This window comes from Colletotrichum spaethianum (genome assembly GCF_022836535.1).
Source record: "Colletotrichum spaethianum MAFF 239500 DNA, contig05, whole genome shotgun sequence".
Lineage (NCBI taxonomy): Eukaryota > Fungi > Ascomycota > Sordariomycetes > Glomerellales > Glomerellaceae > Colletotrichum > Colletotrichum spaethianum.
Window position 1 is genome coordinate 786,981 of NW_026054775.1, and position 22,436 is coordinate 809,416.

Consider the following 22,436-nt stretch of genomic DNA (forward strand, 5'->3'; position numbering starts at 1 on the left):
CGTCCACCACAACCTCGGTCTTCCAGGCTCCTCCCGGGCACGTCGCCAGGCTCCTTGGCGGCTTGAATGCGGGCGGCTCGTCTCTCAGTCTCGCAGAAGCCCGCTGCCATCCTCGGCCCCTCCAGTGCAGGTACTGCGGCCCATCTGGATGACCCGGCTGGGCGGTTGCGAGGGAGCCAAGATGGGAAGTCGGGGTAGATGCCTCTTTACGGACTTTGGCTCCGAGGCGAGGTGCTAGGGTGATCGGGTTGGTTAATCTGTTTGGAACGGCGCTTGACAGGGGCTTCCCGCTGAGCTGAGCTAGCCCTGGCGGAGCACGGCTACACCGTCGCATCCCGCAATTTGTTCGCGGTTGTGACTAAGTAATATGAGGCCCAAAGACGCCATGGAAAAAAGAAAAGTTCGCTGGCGGTCTGAAGGAGTAGTAGACATGGAGGGATATCCTCGTCGGGGTTGTCACTCAGCCTCTAACAAGGATTTGTGAATGCCCTCTGCCTTGGGGGCGAAGCGAAGGACCAGGGAACCTTACGTCAATGGAGCCGGATGCATTCAGGAACACACAAAGCTTTGGCACTGACAGAACCACACAAAATCCGCGAACTGCAGACGTGACAGGACCAAACCTGAGGTTCGTCAGTAAGCGTACAACTTTCGTTCTCATCAAGCGGCTAGATTACGGCTGTCGAACGGGCGGTTGGTTGATTCTGATACCCGGTCGTAAGGGAAATTGAAATGGGCGGCTGCCTCGGGTGTTGAGTAATGGTGACTGGAAAACAAGGAGCGGCCAGATGAGGTAAGGAAGGGGGCGGTAGACGTCGGGCCTCTGTCGTCAGATGCCGTCACGTAAATGCCACGGCACAATCGGCCGAGAGGGACGGCAGAGGTGTTATGACTGAGACGGAGCGTTGATGAAGTGGGTGCGGGGCTGGTTCACATGCTCTCAGAGCTCGGCCAAGGAGTCGTGATGGTAGGGGTACGATTTCCAACTCTTAGAGTTCCACTCGTTCGTCATGACCCAAGCGTTGGGTGCCGCGTTTCCAGCCCTCCAAGGAAGTCAAGCCCGTGGAGGCGTAAGGCGGGAGATGGAAACGACGATAATTGCGCATCATATGGCCCGGCTCGTGCATCACATCTGTGTTACTGTTCCACTCCATATCGGAACTCGGATATCATCTGGATGCGCCAGAGCACTTCGTACGCAAGATGGATCGTTGCTTTGTGGCGCTCAACCGACCACCTTGGGGTCTCGGCTCAAGTCCGCCTTGCCATATCCAGCCTGGCGTCAGAGAGGGTCCGAGAAGACGGGCAGACGATGAACACCAACGGGGATCTAAACGAAGGAGAGAACGATAGAATGGTGTCTCTGGCTTTGGGGCCATCGCCTGGCTGGACTGTTCGACGACAACGGTCGGCCCACCAGGGCTCGAACAATGAGTCCAATGACAGCATACAAGGATTTCTGACTGGAAATGGCGACGGTCCAGCCAATGGCTGGAATTTCTTTTCCCAGTTTACGTTCATCTGAACATGCTCCATGGCGGCTGGGCAGAGCAGGGCCTTGTTAGATTGTGGTCCAGTGGGAGGAGAGGCCCAGAAGATACCCGAAATACCCGTCCTTCTCGGTCATTTCGGTGGATGCAGTTCAAGCTTAGTGTGCAGGGCGCCGAGTTTTGCAGATTCGTGCCATGCGGCAAGCAATAGGTATGCAAGGCCGAAGAGGCATGTCGGGTTCAGTTCCCAGGTACCAGAAAGCAACATAACCGTTAAAAGGATTGGCTACTTTGCTTGGCATCTCTGGGTAGATGGATCATGGACTGGTGTGGTTGGCAGGCCGCAGTGGCACTAAGCGATAGGCCGAGCGTCAGAGATCACCTTAGCCCCCGTCCTTGTTCGTCCGGTGTCTCCCCCTGTCATTTCCTAGCCTGTGGCCGTTCGCCCCTTGGCGAAGATCCCGGTTGGCTGTCAAGCCCTTTTGCAGGGGGCGAGGTCCAGTCAGCACGCGAAGAGCGATGCCACACTGGCTCATAACGAGCTGCTCTTAGCCAATCGAACTGGTCTGCCGCCAAGAAGTTGGCGAGAAGCCGGGACACATTGGGCCACGAAAGTCGGCCAGGTCACTAAGCAGAAGCCATGGCAACCCCACAGCTGGTCGATTGTAGTGGGCTTTTGGTATGCAAAGTGGTTCTGCAAAGCACAGAGTCTGAAACTGCACGTCGAGCTATCGGTGTTCTAGTTGTGGAAGCCATCGGAGAGCATTGGAATGTAGACCCTTGGTTCATCCTCAGCAGTTCGTGACTACTGAGTCAAATTGTCAAGTAATACGATTTGCGACGTTCGTTTCAATAGTGATAAAGGGTCCATCTGGTTCATCACGTTCCAGTCGTGAACGGAACGACGTCGCTGTCCTAGAGAAGAAGAGACTCGATGACCAATGGTCACTGGAAGAGCAATTAAGGTGTCGAGAAAGGAAGGAAGCGAATGAAAATCATGGTAATCAGCAAACCCATGCAGCCAGGGGCCGTCCCTTCAGCCTCAGCGAACGGTAACAGTGTATGCTATTGATTGGCGACCAGGGACTGGCTCCCTCGAAGCCTGTCCATGTGTGTGTACAGAATAGAGTGCCTGTGCGCGAGTTGTACGTATTGCCCATCCGCGTCATCCCTGCGATTACTTTGGATGACTTGCCTGTTCTTGACAGATGCCTTGACCCCTCCTTTGCCCCGTTCCTCCCTTCGAGTCTTGAGCAAAGTGCAAAGTCTCTTGGACTTCCCTGTTAGCCCTGTTGGCAGTTAGGGGACGTTCCTGTTCCTGTATCGCTGCCTTGATTGCTATGCACCATCTGCCATCTCCGCCAGGGTAATCGGTTGCTACTAGCATGAGCAACGCCAGCGCATGGGCCGATGAGCAAACCGAATGATCCCATTCCAGATCCCAAAGGATTGGAATAGGTTAGGCTGACAGGCCGGTAGGCAGATACTGCCATGCATCCTGGAAGTCGCTCCTCTTTTCGTCTACACGACAGGGCGTCGCGCGTCTGCATCTGTACGGTCCAGGTGGGATAATTCAGGACCGGCACACCGTACGTAGGCGCGCGAAAAAGGGGTACTTGGCTAATCCACCGCGTGTGTGCGGGCAACGCAGGTACCAAGCCACACCATGCCTGGTCTTGCCCTGCTCCGTCCAATCGTTCGTACGGATGTTCGCGCAGGCCATTGGCGCAGACATGCCCGTATCGGTATCCTGGTGGACTGGCCGGCTTTGGCTGGCTCGCCATGGTGTGGTACGGGGGGTAACACGGATACCTGCCGAGGCCAGCTGGGAGTGCTGGGGGATCCGGGTACCTGCGAATTGATGAGCCAGACGTGGGATAGAATCCAGTCGATCCAGTCATTCCCGTTTGCCCTTGCACGCCACCACAGTCAGGGGGAATGCACCATGTTGCCCTTCCCAGTTAGTAACATCCTATCCACATCCAGTTCGACAGTCCAGGCCCCCGAAGAGGACCCAGAGGAGCCTCTCAGCGGCGGTACCGTGGGTCCCCCGACCTTCTCATGGCTCGCAGGAGGTCGTTCGTGGCCCGTCCCAGCCGGTCTCTTAAAAGTACCTTAGTCGCCCTCTCCGCGCCTTGTGATCCCAACCACTCTCTATTTCTCCTCGCCCGTTGTCACGCTGACTATCTTCAGTCTCCATTTGGTGAGACGGTTCGCTTTTGCTGGAATTTTGGAATTCGATTACTTTACTTCTTTGAGAAAGAGGCTGGACAACTTCGACAACGTTATTCTTCTTCTCTTCAGGGTTGTCGTTTTGAGGAACAAAGGAACAGAAAAAACGAAACAAGCAGGGGACGACTCTGAGGTCACTCGAACCAAACACCGGGTCGAAAAAACGGAAACAACGACCGTGACCCCGACCTACCGGCCTCGCTCAGGAACTTACACACCTCACCTGCCGCCACCGATCGCTCCTTCCTTCAACCACACACTCTTTTTTTTGCTTCTTTGCACCTTCCTTCAACCAAAAACTTCACATTCTCTCAAACCACGTGAGATTCACCAGCTGAATCATCCGCTCCCCTCTTTTTTCTCTCGACAAATCAGCGCTTGATTGTTCAACCAGACGAACAATCCACGCTATTTCTTTCCTTCAAATTCCGTCAGCGGCGGTATACTCTCATTTGATTCTTACAACCAAGACAACACAATATTCGAAACCCGCTACCGCGACGCATCCAAGACATATTCAACGTCTCCGTTGTCTTGTTCCACTTCTTCGTCATCCGGCAAACTCAGCTTCTTAGCTTCGGGCTTTTTTTGTGATTTCCCCATCTCATTCACTCGACTCTCATCCACTCCTTCCCCACACCATCAACAGAAGGGATTCGGGCTCCTCGATTCCGAAAAGGACGCGGCACGAGACCTAGCGAAGGGCCAGCTAAGAGACGCACAATATATTGACGTTGCTTCGGCCCCCGTCTCCCAATACGTCAATCCCATAGCCCTCCCGAGCACATCACACCACCTGCTCAGGCCTCACTCACTTCTCTCCCGTCGAGCCGGCTCCTGCTCGGCCAGATACAGATCGACCTAGCCCCCTTGGGATCGCCAATACACCAACTGCCCTCGCTTCCACACAATTTGTAGAAGATCAGCACGAGGATATTCACCATCTGCATCTCGACGACAACGTCCCGGTATATTACAGCCGTGACATCTGTCATCCCAGTAACGCGACCATTGACTGCAAGGTTGGGCGCGTTCCTTGGTGACCCGTCTCCTGCAACGACACCGATCACCCCACGTCATCATTGACACTGTGTTGGTACTTACAAAGACGCCTCTGCTTCGGAACAGGCTTGCTGCCACCAGTCCTACATTGTCACTTGTCCTTCGTCCAACACACAATGACATTGTAACCCGATCGTCAGTCACAAAAACAGCACACGACGTCTCATTCACGACTCAGTGGGACGATTCTAGCAACATCCTGCTGAGCCTGACTGTTCAGCGACTCGACATCCTCCTAAATTTAGAAGCCTGGCACTAGCCCTCAACTACCCAAGTCACCCCTGGTCGATCGCAATCTGGGTCACTCCTTCCCTGGGGAATCACACCAACGCTCACTCGCCTTTCAAACTCGACCTTTTAAGATTTACATCAAACACAACAAAATCAACAGCATCAGAATTACCCGATGGACTCTCACCGGCGCAGGCTCGCCGGCCTGATGGCGGATCTCATCCCCACAAAAGTGCTTGAGCAGCGTGCTCATGCCGCTGACAGCGCTGGGGCGGCCACGGCCACCTCAACAATCTCTCCCTACGCCTCCAACCTAGCTGGCGTGAACCAGCCCGTCAACATGCTGTTCAAGGACATGCTTTGGGCCAGCTTCGGTGGCATGGCCGTCCTCGTCCTCGTCATCACGATTAGCCGTATCCTTTGGGCTCAGCTGCGCCATGTGTCGGCCATGTCCGTCGAGGGCGAGAGACAGAACTACTGGAAGACGGCTCAGTGGAAGTGGATGCCCAGCTTGAAGAAGCACCTCATCTACGCTCCCCTCTGGAACAAGCGTCACAACAAGGAGATCAAGCTTTCCAGCGCCATTGGCATCGGCACCCTACCCTCACGCATGCACAGCGTCATCCTGGGTTTCTACCTGGCCAGCAACATCGTCTACATGTTCTTCTTGAACTGGGAAAACGCCAACATCTACTCGTTCTGCGCCGAACTCCGTGGCCGATCCGGCACCCTCTCCATCGTCAACATGGTGCCGCTCATCATCCTTGCCGGCCGCAACAACCCGCTCATCGGCATGCTCCACGTAAGCTTCGACACTTATAATCTCCTTCATCGATGGATTGGCCGCATGGCTGTGATTGAGGCCGTCCTTCACACCATCGCCTGGTTGATTGTTCAAGTTGCCGCAAGTGGATGGGATGGTGTTTGGCATAGAATGTCCAACGAGCTCTTCATCGGCTCCGGCATGGCTGGCACTATCGCCCTCGTTGTCATCATGATCCTCTCCTTCTCGCCAGTTCGCCACGCCTTTTACGAGACGTTTCTCAACGTCCACATTATCCTCGCCTTCTTCATCTTCCTGATGACGTACATCCACTGCGCTGTCGCTGGCATGCCTGGTGGACTTCCCCAGCTCCCCTGGATGATCGCCATCTTCATCCTATGGTTCCTTGAGCGCATGGCGCGCATCGTTCGGGTCGCCTATATGAACTGGTCTGACCGTGGTCTCACTGACGCCATCATTGAGGCTGTCCCCGGCGAGTGCACTCGTGTCACCATGAACCTTCCGCGCTACGTCGACGTTAAGCCCGGCACACATGCCTATCTGCGTTTCAAGGACATCAGGCCATGGGACTGCCATCCCTTCTCCATCGGCTGGGTTGAGCACATTCCTGACCACCGCGCCCTGCATTTGGATGAGGAGAAGGCTCAGCTCACTGCCATCTACAAGAAGAACTCGACAACCTCGATCTCTTTCATCATTGGTGCCCACACTGGATTCACTCGCGATCTTTACAACGTCGCCCGCCAGAGCGGTGACCGCGCTATCCGTATGAAGGCCGTGGTTGAGGGACCCTACTCTGGCCATCACTCGCTCGACTCCTACGGTCATGCCGTCCTCTTTGCCGGTGCCACCGGCATCACCCACGGCATCTCCTACCTCAAGCCTCTCATCGATGGGTACAACAACGGGAGCGTGGCAACAAGACGCATCACCCTAGTCTGGATCGTCCGTGACTACGAGGCCCTCGAGTGGGTTCGTCCGTGGATGGATACCATCCTCCGTCTGCCCAACCGCAAGGATATCCTCCGCATCCAGCTCTACATCACGCGCCCTCAGAACTCCCAGCAGATTGTCTCGGCTTCCAATACGGTCCAGATGTTCCCTGGCCGCCCCAACATCCCTTTGCTGATGAAGCGCGAGGTCTCAGAGCAGCAAGGCGCCATGTGTGTGCACATCTGTGGACCTGGAGCCTTGGCTGATGATGTGCGAGCGGCAGTCAGAGAGGTGCAGGATGAAGGCACTGTGGTCGACTTTGTGGAGGAGAGTTTCACGTGGTAAAGGAGTGGGGAATCAAGATCGCCCACAACGAACCATTCGCAAATGAACCGAAGCAAGAAACGATATCAATCCTTTGGGCGTCAACGGTACCAAGCGGGGAAAAGCGCGGTGTTTTTTTGTCTCGTCTCTTTGATTTCTTTTTACGGATCATCAGGATCAGATCAAGGCCATGGTCAGATCGGATCGACATGGCTCATGCTTCTCACGGCCAACGCCTCGTCTTAATGGCTCGTTTTTTTCTCAAGTGTATATATTTCTCATACCAACGCATTGGGACGGACAAGATGGATGGAAATGGTGGGCTTTTCACGCCTTTTCTCGTCTCTCTGGTCTTTCTCACATTTTTTTTTCTCTCCCACCTGGCTTTTCTAGGGGAGATGTTTTGTCTAATTGTTGGACGTATATATCCCGCCTACAACCTCTACATCTCCCACTGCGAGACAAAGCAGACGGTTGGATGGACTCTGTTGTTGTACATAGCACCCGCCTGTCATGAAGATAGACATAGACTAAGACGTCTAATCGGATTTCAAAAACTATATGGTCCATCTCGCTTCCAGTGATTGGCAGCATAACTCCCAGCTCCCTCATACCAACGTGGCAGCAGGGATGGATTGCATATTCAACCTTGGCTCCCAAGACGTTAAAATATGGCTTGTGGGGGCTTCGAGCCTCTTCATCAATCCAGCGGCATCCGTCGGATGACCGAGTCTCGTACAGCCGCAACAAGTCTAATGGGGCTTCTGCTATTGGCAGTTGTCGGGCCGATGGATCAAGGAAAGCCATCGATCAGCCTCCATGTGTCATCGATCGTGGAGAACACCCGCGCGGTCATGAGGTGACGGCTCACGGGCTAGCCGTTGTTTGTCCGTCGGGGATGGGCCCACGGGAATTTGGTGCGATGCAAAGAGGCCGGTCATCGGGGGCTAAGCAGGGTGGGCGCCCCATCGCCGACCCTCTCCGGGGCGCACGATAAGTCGGCCGTGTGGATTGGACAGCATCAAACCGCGGAAAACCTGGAGGTTCGCGAGCGATGATCGGATGTGGTCATCGGTTAGGTTCGGCATACCCTCAATGACTCTGTCTTACCTGTCTTGTCCGAAGCACATCATGAGCAGAGGAAACTGGGATGCAATATTGCGAAGTGGATTCTGCAGGTCGAGTTCAGGAAGAGATTGTGGCTTGGCGCTAAAGGGATGGCCGTCGTTCCTAGGAAATTGTAAAGCCAACGAGTCAGGTCTAGAAGTCCAGTTGAAGATGGAGAAATCGGACGTAGACCAGAGCGAAACGTAAGGTCCTGACTGAGAGCAAAGCTGGGGAAACGACATCTCGATATGATGGCCAAGCAATAGTGGTGGCGGACAGCCATTGGTCGTCGCAGCACACTCTCGACTGGCGGTTTGAGGGTGGAGGGGAGACCCCTTTAGTTCATTTGTTGCCTCTCGTGCTGATCTGTGTGTCTGTGAAGGCAGGGCGCCTGCAAGAAAGACGGCTGACGGTAGTGGTGGTGGTGGTGGTCGCTGCGGCATGAATGGAGAGCGAAATGCAACCCCGCCATCCGCAGCCGGCCAACTCGGGCTGCGTGCGAAAGGGGCCAGCCAATGAGAGTGACTGAGTATCGCTCAAAGGGCGTGGTGTGGAGACGAGGGGGACTCGGACGTGGCCCCTCACTCCAATGACATTGAATTTGGAGAAGAACGACAAGGGAGAGGAAGAGGGAGGGAGAAAAAATTGGAAAAAAAAATAGTTCAACGCACTGTCACTGCAGCGTAGCTGCTTCATCTCGTCCAATGCGAAGGAGCCAGCAATGGCGGACTAGATGCACTGCGGGAGAGCACAGTGGCGGCACGCACACGACATTGAAAGATTTTCGGCCGTTATCCAATCCAATTGTTCCCTCGTTGCCTGCATGCAGTTGAGTTGGCAGTTATTATTACTATGTAGGGTAGCCTGACGACATGCACGAAGCAGCAAGAGGAGCCGTTGGAATATCGGTGCTAGGCCTGCATCTGCCCAGAAAACTGGGTGCTGTATCCAATCGACCACCAGAAACAGCTGAAGTACATGGAGATTGTCAAAGTTAAAGGCGTGTAAACCCGCAGTCCGTCAAGTCAGTCAAGTCCATCCGTCACAAAAGTGTACGTACCTCTCCCGTTAAAGCTGTGCTTGGTGGAGGCGGGTCGAAAAATGGAGCGGCTTGGTCGGTCGACCACGCTCCTCTCCACGTCCCGTCCTCCGTCCTCGTAGTTCCCGACTCTCTGCGACTGACGAACCTTGTGACTCAAAACCTTTCCCTCCTCCCTCTATGACTGTGATTTCCAGCGCTTGTTCACAAACCTTTCTACAAATACCCTCTGCAGCTTTGGACCTCTCTTCCTCTCTCTGCAGTTTGAAATACTTTCTTTCTCCAAGCCCATTGTGACGCCATCCCACTAAGAAAAGATCCGCCCTACCTTTTTTTTTTTTAACTTACACCTCCGCAAAATCTGCCCCGCACTCGCCCAAGATGCCCATGTAGGTGACTCAATGGACGCCCGAAAAAGATCCCAAGACACACGGGGCGAAAAGTTGCGTTGTAGAAGACTCCAGGCTAACCACTTCTCCGATGACAGGCTCAAGGAACCGTGGAAGAAGTACAAGCCCTTCCCTCCCCTTAACCTTCCCGACCGCCAATGGCCCTCCAAGACCATCACAAAGGCCCGCGATGGCTCTCGACCGATTTGCGCGATGGCAACCAGAGCTTGGTTGACCCAATGGCACGTCTCTCTCTTCCTCGAATGCCTCCTCTCATACACCTCGTCGACATGCCGCTAACACAGGCTCCTGCGTGCAGAACGGCGACGAGAAGTGGCGCTACTTCAAGATGCTTTGCGACCTGGGCTACAAGGAAATCGAGGTCTCCTTTCCCTCGGCCTCGCAGACCGACTTTGACTTCACGCGCCGCCTCATCGAGACCCCCGGTGCTGTCCCCGACGACGTATACCTCCAGGTTCTCTCCCCTTGTCGCGAGGACCTCATCAGGCGCACAGTAGAGTCCCTCAAGGGCGCCAAGAACGCCATCGTCCACATCTACCTTGCCACGAGCGAGTGCTTCCGGAGGATAGTCTTTGGCTTCAGCGAGGATGAGAGCGTCGAGCTGGCCGTCAAGTGTGCCAAGCTGGTGCGCTCCCTCACCAAGGACGACCCCTCCCAGTCGGGAACCAACTGGCAGTTCGAGTTCAGTCCCGAGACCTTCTCCGACACCTCGCCCGAGTTCGTCATCCGCATCTGCGAGGCCGTCAAGGCCGCCTGGGAGCCCACCGCCGAGGTGCCCATCATCTTCAACCTGCCTGCCACCGTCGAGATGGCCACCCCCAACGTCTACGCCGACCAGATCGAGTACTTCTGCAGAAACATCACCGAGCGCGAGAAGATCGCCGTTTCCCTCCACCCCCACAACGACAGAGGCTGCGCCGTCGCCGCTGCCGAGCTGGCTCAGATGGCCGGTGCTGACCGCGTCGAGGGCTGCCTGTTCGGCAACGGCGAGCGCACCGGCAATGTCGACCTCGTCACCCTCGGCCTAAACCTGTACACCCAGGGTGTCCATCCCAACGTCGACTTCTCCGACCTGAACAGCGTCATCGATATGGTTGAGGTCTGCAACAAGATCCCTGTCCACCCCCGCGCCCCCTACGGCGGCTCCCTCGTCGTCTGCGCCTTCTCTGGGTCCCACCAGGACGCCATCAAGAAGGGTTTCCAGGTCCGCGACCAGACCGTCAAGTCCAGCGACGAGTACTGGCAGATCCCCTACCTGCCCCTCGACCCCACCGACATCGGCCGCACCTACGAGGCCATCATCCGCGTCAACTCCCAGAGCGGCAAGGGCGGCGCCGCTTGGATTATCCTGCGCAAGCTCCAGCTCGACCTCCCCGCGGCCTGCAGGTTGCTTTCTCCAAGGTCGTGCAGGACAAGGCCGACCAGCTCGGCCGCGAGCTCCTCTCGGACGAGATCACGGACCTCTTCGAGTCCACCTACTACCTCCGCGACAACCCGCGCTTCACCATTGTCGACTACAGCATCACGCCCGACCGCTCGCAGTCGCCCGCGCCTCCCCAGCCCGGCAAGACGCAGGACACCAAGAACCTCAAGAGAGTGTTCGATGGCGTCGTCTCCATCGACGGCAAGGAGTACAACCTGCGCGGCCGCGGCAACGGTCCCATTTCCAGCTTGGCCAACGCCCTCAAGAGCGTCGGCGTCACCCTCGACGTCGAGGACTACAAGGAGCACGCCATTGGCGCCGGCCGCGACGTCAAGGCCGCCACCTACATTGAGTGCACGGCCACGGGCACCAAGCAGAGATACTGGGGTATCGGTATCCACGAGGACGTGGTGCAGAGTTCTCTGATCGCCCTGTTGAGCGCCGCCAGCAACGTGAGTGCCTCTACCCTGACCACAATGAACGTCTCTGTCTCTTGCTAACACGGAGTGCCACAGTTCGTCGGCAGCCGCCCGGGCAGCCCCATCTTCGCCAAGCCCATTCCCACAAGATCTATGAGCAAAGAGCTGGACCTTGACTCTGCGAATGGAACGAACGGCGCGTCGCAAGAGACGCCGAGCGTCGTCTCGGTTCTCGAGGAGAAGGCGAACGGCATGTAAGGTGGGGAGTGTTCGAGTCTCAAGCGAGGTGTGGCATGGCTTTCTTTTTATACGCATTCAAGGAAATGAAAAAGTTTGGTTCGAAAATGCATCTGGAGGGGGAAAAGATCAAAAGCAGATGGCCGGCACGGCTGACGGGGGTTTTCGTCATCTGTCGGCGGTGTAGCAGCATGGGTCACGAGGCATTTTCCTTGTATCGGGAATAGCTCTTACCAACGAATGAATGGAAATTTGTAAAGACCACGTTGTGACACCTCGTTGTGTAAGACGAGATAGCTGGCAGAGGGGATACAAGCCCTTGTGGAAGAAGACACGTGCATTGGCATCGGAGAGCTGACGTATATATCGGCTGATGGCTCGCTTGTGCTAGCTGCCTAGATACACCCAGCAGCTTCTGGCGACCACGCTGAGCGTTGTCAGGGTGTGCTTGGGAATCTTCTTCGCAGCTTTCCGGTGGCGAGCAAGATCCGCAGTCATGCTTACACACGCAAGAGCCATGCGTAAGTCCGTGATGGGAAGAGCATCTCCTCTCAGCCTCAGCTCTGCTCCCGAGCCCTTATACCTACAGTTCTGAGGTGATGAACCAAACCAGATCGCCCAGGGGCGGGGTCTGGCATGCCGGGACGTCTCCTACGCCCATTTTAACAGCTCGGGGCTCCGTTGGGGCTACCAGTCTTTCCACGTGTTTATTTGGCCCTTGTACACACTTGGGGCAGGATTTAGCTCACTTGTGCTCTTGGTTCACTACATCAAGTGGTGGGAATGCCTGGGTGAGAGGTTGCGTTGGTCTCGAGATCGAGTATCGGCCCATTCCTATTGTCTTTAGTAGCAGTGGAACAAGAGCTAACTTGTGGTTACCCAATGCGGAGCGTCTTGCATGTGACTGAGTTTGTTTTGAAGTCAGGTTAAACCAATTTGAAAAAATGACATGAAGCATCTAACAGGAAGAGAGACCGTCAGCGACTATAACGTCCCGGTTGAAGCCTCAGATGGTTCATTTTGCTGAGCGAGAGACTTCCTCAGCACGCGATGCGGTTATCGAGACATCCACATACTTGGATCGAGCTTTAAAAGATCTCTCATACCACTGCTGAGATGAGATATGCGCTCGCTCAATGCTGCTCCTTGTTACTCTCTTGTCAGCCTCGGCCACTCTCGGGCAACTGCACTGTCTCGGGCACGCCTAGTCGTACCAATCGATCTCGAGTAAGGTGGCCAACCCATTCGTAACCTGCTGCGGGCCTGCATTTGTTACTTGATTCAGTAGAGCCGCATGCCTGACAGTCTAGTTTGCTTACAATCTCTAGGAACATGGTGCGGAATGGCTTTCCTGCTGCTAAGCGGTGCGCAGATCCAGCCTGCTCGAGGTTGGGAGACGATGACATATGACAAGGTAAAATATATACTGTGAACTATGTGAAATAAGATATCGGTCGACGTCTCAGTTCCTCTCACAAGCAGTGGCCTAACATTAGAAGTCTACAGAAACCAGGTAGAAAGGGGTGTTTCAGGCCCGGATCTCTCCATATTCTGGCTTTCTAGGCCACGCCTTACTCACAAGCTATGTCCAGCGTGCGAAACGGTCTGATGCAGTCTTGCAAGATGGGGGCAATGAACAGTTCAAAGCTCCCGTCCTAAAGTCTAGAAGGGTTGAGATAGACGCACGATGTCGCTGATGGACGCGAAGTCTCGGCTCCCACCGTTGACGCCGTCATAGCCCTGACCATCGCCTTCGCTCCATCTGCTACCACCCTCCGCATGTCTTTGCTCAGAGTGAGGGCCAACTGGCGATCGGTGAAGGTGTCGATTGATTCAGACGTGAGGTGGAGGCTTTACTACGGTACGGCCCGAGACGATAGGTATTTTGAAAAGATACATGGCTACAAGGTAGTTGTGAATATTGTGCACTCCTTCGGTAAACCTCGATTTCCGACATCTTCAGCATCGATATGAGCCCAAGGGCCGATTGGTGACTAGTCACATAGCCATGCTCTAAAGCCATATAATGTTGAGCTTGTCTCTTGTTTGGGCATATGGCAGGGGTTTTTTAAGCGGATGGCTGACTCTGAGTTTGTCGTTTTCGAAATCTTCGGCGTTGGGGCATGGTACCTGTGATTTCACTCAGACTGGGGGTCACTTCGCATGGTTCGCTGCATTCAAACGACATCGAGTTGGGAACCTCGTTGATTTTCAATTGAAGGGCCTTCTCGTGCAATCAAAAGTCACTGCCATCGGCTTTGCATCGTGTCTAGGTCAGCCGTCGTTTGCTCGTTGTTGGTGTCCACCGTACACCAGCATCGTGTTCCCAAATGACACACCAGGCGGCCAAGGCAGGCGAGCGCTCGGATCCCAGGTGCCTGGGTGGAATGACGTCTGAAGCATGACTCGAGGGTTCTGGCGCTGCCATCCACCCAAGCCAAACCCCTCTTCATAGAACGCCGACATAAGGCGGGTAGCCTTACGCACTTGCAAAATTTGGGTTCGGTAAGAAAACCCAAGCCGTCGTCTCAAGGTCCCGGACGGCTTGAGGGGACGGAGCATGGGCCGACGCACAAGTGCGTGAGTTGGGTCGCGGCCCGCCTCCTCGAACCAACGAGGGGAAAATGTTTAGATTGCGTGTTCCTGAAAGGAGAAGGTTTGAGGCCGCGGATAAGTACATTGCGGTTTTAGTTTATGCATGGCATGCATCATTTCTGAGTCCTCATTCTGGCACAATGTAAACCAAGAGGGAAAAATAAAACAACAAAAAGGCTCCAGCAGGCAGCCCGGCAACGCAGGCGCAAGCTGCAGCCCTGACACCCAATGCGAGTCCCCTCCCTCCTTTGTGTGGGGTTACTCACGAATGCGGGTAGGGAGGGGCAGATACGGATGGTGGAATAGGAGGAAAGCTGGAGGTACTCCTGATTCACGCGTGTGCAAGGTGTGTGTCTGAGTACTCATTGATGGCTGCCTAACTGAAGTCAGGTCTTAGGCAGCAGTCGGTACGTACAGGCAACCGGCGATTGGCGACCGGGCGGGCACTGTGCCAATGGATGCCGCTTTAGGAAAGGAAAAAAACATGCTCCCGCATCCAGTATTTTGATTTAGTTTCCCCGCCCTCGGTTGGTTCATATCATCTCAGTCAGTCACTCAGCCTGTCTATCAGTCACCCATACAGATCGTCTCTCTGCTTGTTGGACCAGAAACCCGTCTCAAGTCTTTGGCAAGGAACAGGAAAGCAAAGAGAGGGAATCCAAACAGACGCTTCGCATTCTTGACGTTGAAGACATCCCGTCGCCCTTACCTATGTGACTTCAACCAATCCAGGGTCTCCCAGAGAGCGTCCTCAGAGTGCAGGAGAGTCCAAGCTAGAAGCACGCGGAAACAACCCCTCCTCGGTTTTTTGCATCAGGCGCTCTCTCCTTCCCCACACTCATTAAACGCCCTTTTTTTTTTTCTTCTTCTCTTCGGTTGCCCACTTTCACCCCGTCGGCCTGTTGAAAGTGGCGGTTTGCGTCAAAACCTGAGCTGAGGGATCCTTTGCGAACCATACGTCGCACTGTAGTCAAGCTCGGCGTACCTCCCGTGCCAAAATAGAAGCAGGAATACCTGGCATTCTCAGCACCGCAACCTGGACGTTTCCAACACTGACTGACGACTGAACCTCCACTGGTCCAGTGTTCCAGCTTGTTGCACCACCTGGAGAAGCCGGAACTCCCACTGCCCTCTGCCACTGTCTCTGCCATTCCCGCTGTCGCCGTCGTCTCTCTCCCCCCTCCCCGTGTCCCTCTGCGTCCCTGTCCGTTACAGTGCACACACACCTCCTCACTCACCACGACGCTGCTCATCTCGCCTCAGGCCGGGTACCTCAGAAGATAGGACACTGGGCATAGCACACAGCTCTGCACCTGCACTCTGATCGTCAACAACCTCTCCAGGTCCCGCTCCTATTTTTTCCTTCCCTTTCACCAAACCCAAAGGGACGAGAAAAAAAATACTCACTCTCCTCCCACACACACTCTTCCGTCTGTTGTTATTACGGCCATCTTTTCCTTACGGTACGCCCTCTAATTCTCTCCAGACTTTCCTCACAAGCCTCGTCTTTGGCGCATCATTTTAATACGGATTCCAGAGCGATCCTACCCATCTCTACCTTCCTCCCTCTCCCGCCAGCTCGGTCAACTTTCCTCATTCTCTCAACCGCACTCGCTCGCTGTCGATTGCCGACCCCCCTGGCGCCCGCTTCACACACACCGCGCCAAACTCTGAACCTGTTGTCTAGACCGCCGCCGCCGCACAAAGCACCCCCGCGTCGCCCGCCGTGCTGCTGCTCTGTCCTTAGGTGCTGTGCCTCGAACCCTTTCCTCCACCTGACACGTGCAACCAACCTGTCAACGAGCCCCCCCCCCTCCGAACAACACCTCCAAACATCGGCACTGGCTCAGCCTTACCTTCTACATACCAAACACCACATTTTGAGCGGCAAACATGTCGGGCTCAGAGATCAACCAGGTTTTGGCCAATTCGCTGTCACCTGGTAAGTTTTGCATCCCCATCACGACTTTGCCTTTGCTTCAGAGCACATCCACCATCAACCAAACCCCCTCCCCCTCCCCTCTCCTGTTCCTCCATGGTCGCCAAGCATTGAGATAGACCCTGCCCTGCCTAGGCGTTCTGTCCTTCCCACGCGCATCACGACCACCACCCGAGCGAAGAAGACGAGGCTAACAATCTGACCAGACGCGAACTTGCGCAACGCTGCCGAGCAGCAACTCACACAAGCCGCCGACAACAACTTCGTACGTGCCCGCCCACTTTTGGACGCCGAGTCTTCTCCCCCCACCGCCGCCGGCAAATTTGCTAACCAACTTTTCCCAACAGCCCCTATACCTCGCAACCCTCGTCCAAGAGCTTGCAAACGACAGCGCCGATGGTTCCATCCGTGCTGCCGCCGGTCTCGCCCTCAAGAACGCCTTCACCGCCCGTGACTTCAGCCGCCACCAGGAGCTCCAGGCAAAATGGCTCCAGCAGACCGATGACGAGACCAAGACCCGGGTCAAGGACCTGACCCTGCAAACCCTTTCCTCGTCCAACGCACAGGCCGGACAGGCTGCCGCCCAGGTCATCTCCTCCATCGCTTCCATCGAGTTGCCGAGGGGCCAGTGGCAGGACCTCATGGGCATCCTCGTCAAGAACGTCAGCGAGGGTGGCGAGCACCAGAAACAAGCCTCGTTGACCACGATCGGCTACATCTGCGAGAGTCAAGATCCCGATCTGCGAACTGCCTTGATCGCCCACTCCAACGCCATCCTGACTGCCGTCGTCCAGGGTGCCCGCAAGGAGGAGACGAGCCTCGAGGTCCGCCTGGCCGCCATCACGGCTCTCGGTGACTCCCTCGAGTTCGTCGGTAACAACTTCAAGCACGAGGGCGAGCGCAACTACATCATGCAGGTTGTCTGTGAGGCCACCCAGGCCGATGACTCTCGGATACAGCAGGGCGCCTTTGGATGCCTGAACCGCATCATGGGTCTCTACTACGACAACATGCGCTTCTACATGGAGAAGGCCCTGTTTGGTCTGACCATCTTGGGCATGAAGTCTTCGGATGAGGACGTTGCCAAGCTCGCCGTCGAGTTCTGGAGCACCGTTTGCGAGGAGGAGATTGGCATCGAGGACGACAACGCTCAGGTATGGTTGACCAGGATCTCCTTGCCTAGCAACAATTGCTAACCTTCCCTTTCCAGGTTGAGAGTGCCGACCAGATGCGCCCCTTCTACAACTTCGCTCGCGTAGCTGCCAACGAAGTTGTGCCCGTTCTCCTTCTGCTCCTCACCAAGCAGGACGAGGATGCGGCTGACGACGAGTACAACTTGGCCCGCGCCGCCTACCAGTGTCTCGCTCTCTACGCCCAGGCTATCGGTGCTGCCATCATTAGCCCCGTCCTCCAGTTCGTTGAGGGCAACCTGCGTGCCGAAGACTGGCACCACCGTGATGCCGCCGTTTCTGCTTTCGGCGCCATCATGGACGGCCCCGATGAGAAGGTCCTTGACCCCATCGTTAAGCAGGCTCTTCCTATCCTTATCGGCATGATGGACGACAGCTCCCTGCAAGTCAAGGACTCGACTGCCTATGCCCTTGGCCGCATCACCGAGAGCGTTTCCGACAGCATTGATCCCAACCAGCACCTCGACCCTCTCATCCGCTCTCTGTTCAACGGACTCATGAGCAACGCCAAGATAGCATCTTCGTGCTGCTGGGCCCTCATGAACTTGGCCGAGCGCTTCTCCGGCGACCTCAGCGCCGCCCAGAACCCTCTGACCCCCCATTTCAACCAGAGCGTCACCAACCTGCTTGCTCTGACGGCCCGCCCCGACTGCGATTCCTACGTTCGTACCGCCGCCTACGAAGTCCTCAACGTCTTCGTGCAGAACGCCGCCAGCGAGAGCATGGCGCCCATCGCTTCCTTGTCTGGTGTAATCATCGAGCGTCTGGAGGGCACCATCCCCATGCAGAGCCAGGTTGTTAGCGTCGAGGACAAAATCATGCTGGAGGAGATGCAGACTAGCTTGTGCACAGTGCTCCAGGCCATTGTCCAAAGATTGGACAAGGAGATCATTCCCCAGGGCGACCGCATCATGCAGACTCTCCTTCAGATCCTCAGCACTGTTGGCAACAAGTCCAGCGTGCCCGACGGAGTCTTCGCTACCATCAGCGCCCTTGCCAATGCCATGGAGGAGGACTTCTCCAAGTACATGGAGGCCTTCACTCCCTTCCTGTACAACGCCCTCTCTAACCAGGAGGAGCCCGGCCTGTGTGCCATGGCCATTGGTCTTGTCAGTGACCTGACCCGATCCCTTGGCGAGCGCAGCCAGCCGTACTGCGACAACTTCATGAACCACCTGCTGCACAACCTCAAGGTTAGTTACATCCCCTGGCCCGTCCATCCCTTCTGCCGTTTCGTTTCTGTCTGTATCCTTGTATTTGTCGCTACTGTCGACATGACTACAGCTCGCCGTCTCCCGTGCGTGTTGATGCATTTACTAACAATACTCGTAGAGCACTGCCTTGAGCAACCAGTTCAAGCCGGCGATCCTGCAGTGCTTCGGTGACATTGCCGGTGCCATCGGTGGCCACTTTGAGACCTACTTGTCCGTCATCGCCCAAGTGTTGCAGCAAGCGGCGACGGTGAACGCCGGTCCCGAGGGCCCCTACGAGATGTACGACTACGTGATCTCTCTTCGCGAGGGAATCATGGACGCCTGGGGTGGCATTATTGGTGCCATGAAGTCTGGCAACAAGAGTATGTGCATCATCTTGATTCATAAAAACCTTCGCTAACACCTTCGCAGCTCCTGCTCTCCAGCAGTACGTGCCTTCGATCTTCCAGCTGCTGAACATGATCGCCAGCGACATGAACCGCAGCGAGGCCCTCATGAGGGCTTCCATGGGTGTCATTGGTGATCTCGCCGATGCCTACCCTAACGGCGAGCTTGTCGATGTCTTCCGCCAAGAGTGGCTCACCGCTCTCATCAAGGAGACGAAGACCAACCGCGAGTTCCAGCCCAGGACCATCGAGACTGCCCGCTGGGCTCGTGAGCAGGTCAAGCGTCAGCTTGGCGGCTCCGCCAACGTCATGTCGCAGACTTGAGCGCCTCGAGAACACGACGCTGTTTTTCGACTTGTTTGATTATCTACACCACACCCATCCCCCAAGCCCAGCACATATCCTGGAGCAGCCGGCTTCAACGTGTCGAAGCCCGGATCTGCGTCAAACTGAGGAGAGAGAACAGCCAACATCCCAAACTCTTGCCACAACACAGCATCGAATGACACAGGGTCCTCTCTTGTGTATATAGACACCTTTGCACCAACCCCAGGACTAATTTCACCCAAATACCCCTTGCCAGCACACACCACATCACTTCATGACACTACACCCTGATTCAATCCCCCCAATCCCAACACCCCCCCCCCCCCCCCCCCCTTGGCTGTATCTTCTGGACTTTGATTTTCGCGACGGATGGCTGGTTTAGAGAGAGAATGCAGGAGTCCTCATTGTCATGTACGCCTCGCATAGAAAGCGCGGTGGCGACCCAAAAATCATGTAGAAGGAGTTTCCCTCAGAAGGAACCGGGAGTTTGCTATTTCATCTTTCCGACGGGGAAATGAGAACAATGAGAGACGGGGACACGAACAACGTCAATACACACACATTTCGGAGTCGGCCGCGTCCTTTCTTGGAAGAAGTGAACCTGGTCAAGTGATCAGGTCCATCAGGAAAGGAGGAGTCTTCGTCCCCCCGGTCGGGAGACGTTTCTCTAGGCCATGCTTGGATGCGATTTCGTCGGAGTGTCTTTCATCAGAAACGATGCTTTCGCGCGCCGTGGGTGGGATGGAGAGGAAAAGGCCTTGCGAAATGGGCCGATCAGGAGAGTGTAGGCGCAGTGAGGAGAGTAGAAAGAAACCAGCAGAGGAAGACACAGGCGACGCAAAGCAAAGCACGGCGACGGGACCAAGTGGTCTCTGTCTAGCACTGCTCGATAGTCGTAGGAGAGAGCGTTCAATGGAATTTTGCCCCCTTCATCTGATGGACTGCGTGACTCTCGTGTTTGTGGCGTTGTGATAAGACGTGATGCCAGACCCAGTGATCATTTGGTGACTGCCGCCAACGCCCTGGAGGGGTGTTTGGTCTAATTCACGAAGTAGTCGGCGTTGGCTTCCGAGATGTATCCTGTCTGCTGCCCCCCCCAGCGCCTTTTTACACGCGCCTTCTCATCCAACAAGGCTGAAGCGGGCTGGCATGCCTATTTATTCTCTGACATGGCAACGAAGTAGACGTATGGACCGTGACATCGATATCGGATGTGTCCTGTATTCTTCCCCTCATTTCCATTCCAATAATCTAGTTGTGGGCGCATTGGGATATCTCTAGCACTTATTGCACCCCCAAGACTCTGGCTGAGGGTTCATCGAGTCCATCAGACCGCGCGGCATGGTGTAGGCTCATCGTTGGGAAATAAAGAACAGAATCACTTTGGTATCTAGGTCTCTAGTAGGAACGCAAGGCTATACAAGGAAGAAGAAAAGACAAAAGAAGAAGAAACACTCGGCCCCTTGGATTCCCTAGGCCTATCCTGCCGAAAGAGAAAGAAAAAGAGTCTAAGTGACCCAACGCCTGCCTGCCTGCATCTGTCTGCTGATATCCCGCAAAAGATGCGTGAAAAGAACGAGCCGCCTTGGTTCCTTGACCCCTCGCCCCGTCTTCATACAGTTTGAAAGTCTACGTGTAGATAAATGAGGAGCCCCGTGCTGATTCTAGTCGCATGGGCTGCTGGTTTTCAACGATGAAAGAAAAAAAAAACCAGAGGTCCCCTCCCGAAAATAAAGAATACATGACCCGTCCGGTACAGATGTCATTACGAAGGCGTAGTGGATCCGAACCACCCGAGGCCTGCGGCGCCGTTGCCGATCCAGCTCGTCGCCTGGACGGGGGCCGAGCCGTCGAACCAGCTTTGCAGCTCGCACTCGAAACCGTCGGTGCCCGGGCCGAGGACGATGGACGCAGCCCCCGGCGAGTTGTAGAAAGCGGCCACAGCGGCCGCGGCCGTCGGGTCGTACGGGTTTGTCGACGGCGGGGCGCCCATGATAGGATTTGTCGCGTCGAAGGTGGCGGCCTGCACAAGCATGCCCATGCCGTTGCTCGGGCTGTATGGTGGTGGAGCCTGGGAGTATAGGGGAGACGAGAAGTGGTGCTGCATTTCGGGAGGTACTTGTTGCATTTGAGGTTGGGGTGTTGGTGGTTGTTGCGGGCGTTGCTGCTGTTGGTGGTGTTGCGGTGGATGATGTAGTTGCTGGTGCTGGTGCTGGTGCTGAGGGTGCTGGTGCTGGTGCTGGTGAGGAGAGAGGGTTTGGTGTTGTGGCGAGTGTTGATGGTGCTGTGGCTGTTGATGGGGTTGATGAAGAAGTTGCGGCTGCTGATGCGTGTTTATGAGCGGCGGGAGTGGGAACGGGACGTTGTTCTGTTGCTGCATCTGCTGGTGCATCTGCTGCTGTTGTATACTCGGCGACGGGCTCGGGGGAGGAAGAATGTTGGATGTACTGCTGCTGGTGCTGTTGTTTCGTAGCGACGGCGGTGGCGGCTTCTTCTCGTCCAAGGGCGTTGCCGGCGGGCCGGGAAGCTGATACTTCGGTGCTTCTACGCGTGGGCCCTTTGTGAAGTTTGAAGGCGATGGGTGCAGCGGGCGGAGGGTGCGGTCGTTCTGGACAAGATGGTTAGCATTCGTGATGCGCGTGGGCATGGATGTCCCAGTCAAACATACGCCATCGGCCATGCTGCCTTCGAGGCTGAAGGCGGCTGCTTTGGGATCACGCGAGAAACGCTCCAAGGATTCAAGCCAGCGCGAGGCCAAGGGCCAGGTCTGCTTAGACTCAATGAGTATGGACATGCAGCGTTGAAGCATGTTCGGGGCTTGCGCGACGATGGACTTGTCCGAGCAGACTAGGCTCGTTAGCTGGGGTTTCACACTTGCTTGACAACGGGCTGCTCACTATTCCTGTACTTAACCAGATAGGTAGAGAAGAGGCCACAGCTGTAGACGCAGAACGATGCCATCTGAGCCCCGACGCCCTCCTCCGATGAACGCACACTGAACTGGGCGTCAACCTGCTCGTACAGTTCCCGTACGTTGCGGAATAAGTCGTCGGACATATGGGCGAAGAATGCTCGGCGCTGGGGGTCCTTTTCG

The 22,436-nt window shown here is 55.6% G+C and overlaps 4 protein-coding genes across 4 annotated transcripts; 3 read left to right on the forward strand and 1 right to left on the reverse strand.

Moving 5' to 3' along the window:
• Positions 1-5,190: 5,190 nt before the first annotated feature.
• Positions 5,191-7,077, forward strand: ColSpa_02769 (ferric reductase transmembrane component 3; the record flags this gene model as incomplete). The annotated part of the gene is made up of 1 exon (XM_049268981.1): positions 5,191-7,077. The coding sequence occupies one exon, from the start codon at positions 5,191-5,193 to the stop codon at positions 7,075-7,077; it is 1,887 nt and encodes a 628-aa protein (XP_049124938.1).
• A 2,506-nt stretch (positions 7,078-9,583) lies between these two features.
• ColSpa_02770 (2-isopropylmalate synthase) lies at positions 9,584-11,712 on the forward strand (the record flags this gene model as incomplete). Its single annotated transcript, XM_049268982.1, has 5 exons — positions 9,584-9,591; positions 9,690-9,837; positions 9,911-10,918; positions 10,999-11,487; positions 11,551-11,712. 5 exons carry the CDS (start codon positions 9,584-9,586, stop codon positions 11,710-11,712), a joined length of 1,815 nt encoding a protein of 604 aa, XP_049124939.1.
• Positions 11,713-16,179: 4,467 nt separating this feature from the next.
• On the forward strand, positions 16,180-19,339 carry ColSpa_02771 (importin subunit beta-1; the record flags this gene model as incomplete). Its single annotated transcript, XM_049268983.1, has 6 exons — positions 16,180-16,228; positions 16,432-16,490; positions 16,573-17,379; positions 17,436-18,608; positions 18,748-18,991; positions 19,041-19,339. The coding sequence occupies 6 exons, from the start codon at positions 16,180-16,182 to the stop codon at positions 19,337-19,339; spliced, it is 2,631 nt and encodes an 876-aa protein (XP_049124940.1).
• A 1,768-nt stretch (positions 19,340-21,107) lies between these two features.
• ColSpa_02772 (uncharacterized protein) lies at positions 21,108-22,399 on the reverse strand (the record flags this gene model as incomplete). The annotated part of the gene is made up of 5 exons (XM_049268984.1): positions 21,108-21,396; positions 21,462-21,662; positions 21,700-21,950; positions 22,011-22,189; positions 22,240-22,399. 5 exons carry the CDS (start codon positions 22,397-22,399, stop codon positions 21,108-21,110), a joined length of 1,080 nt encoding a protein of 359 aa, XP_049124941.1.
• Positions 22,400-22,436: the final 37 nt, after the last annotated feature.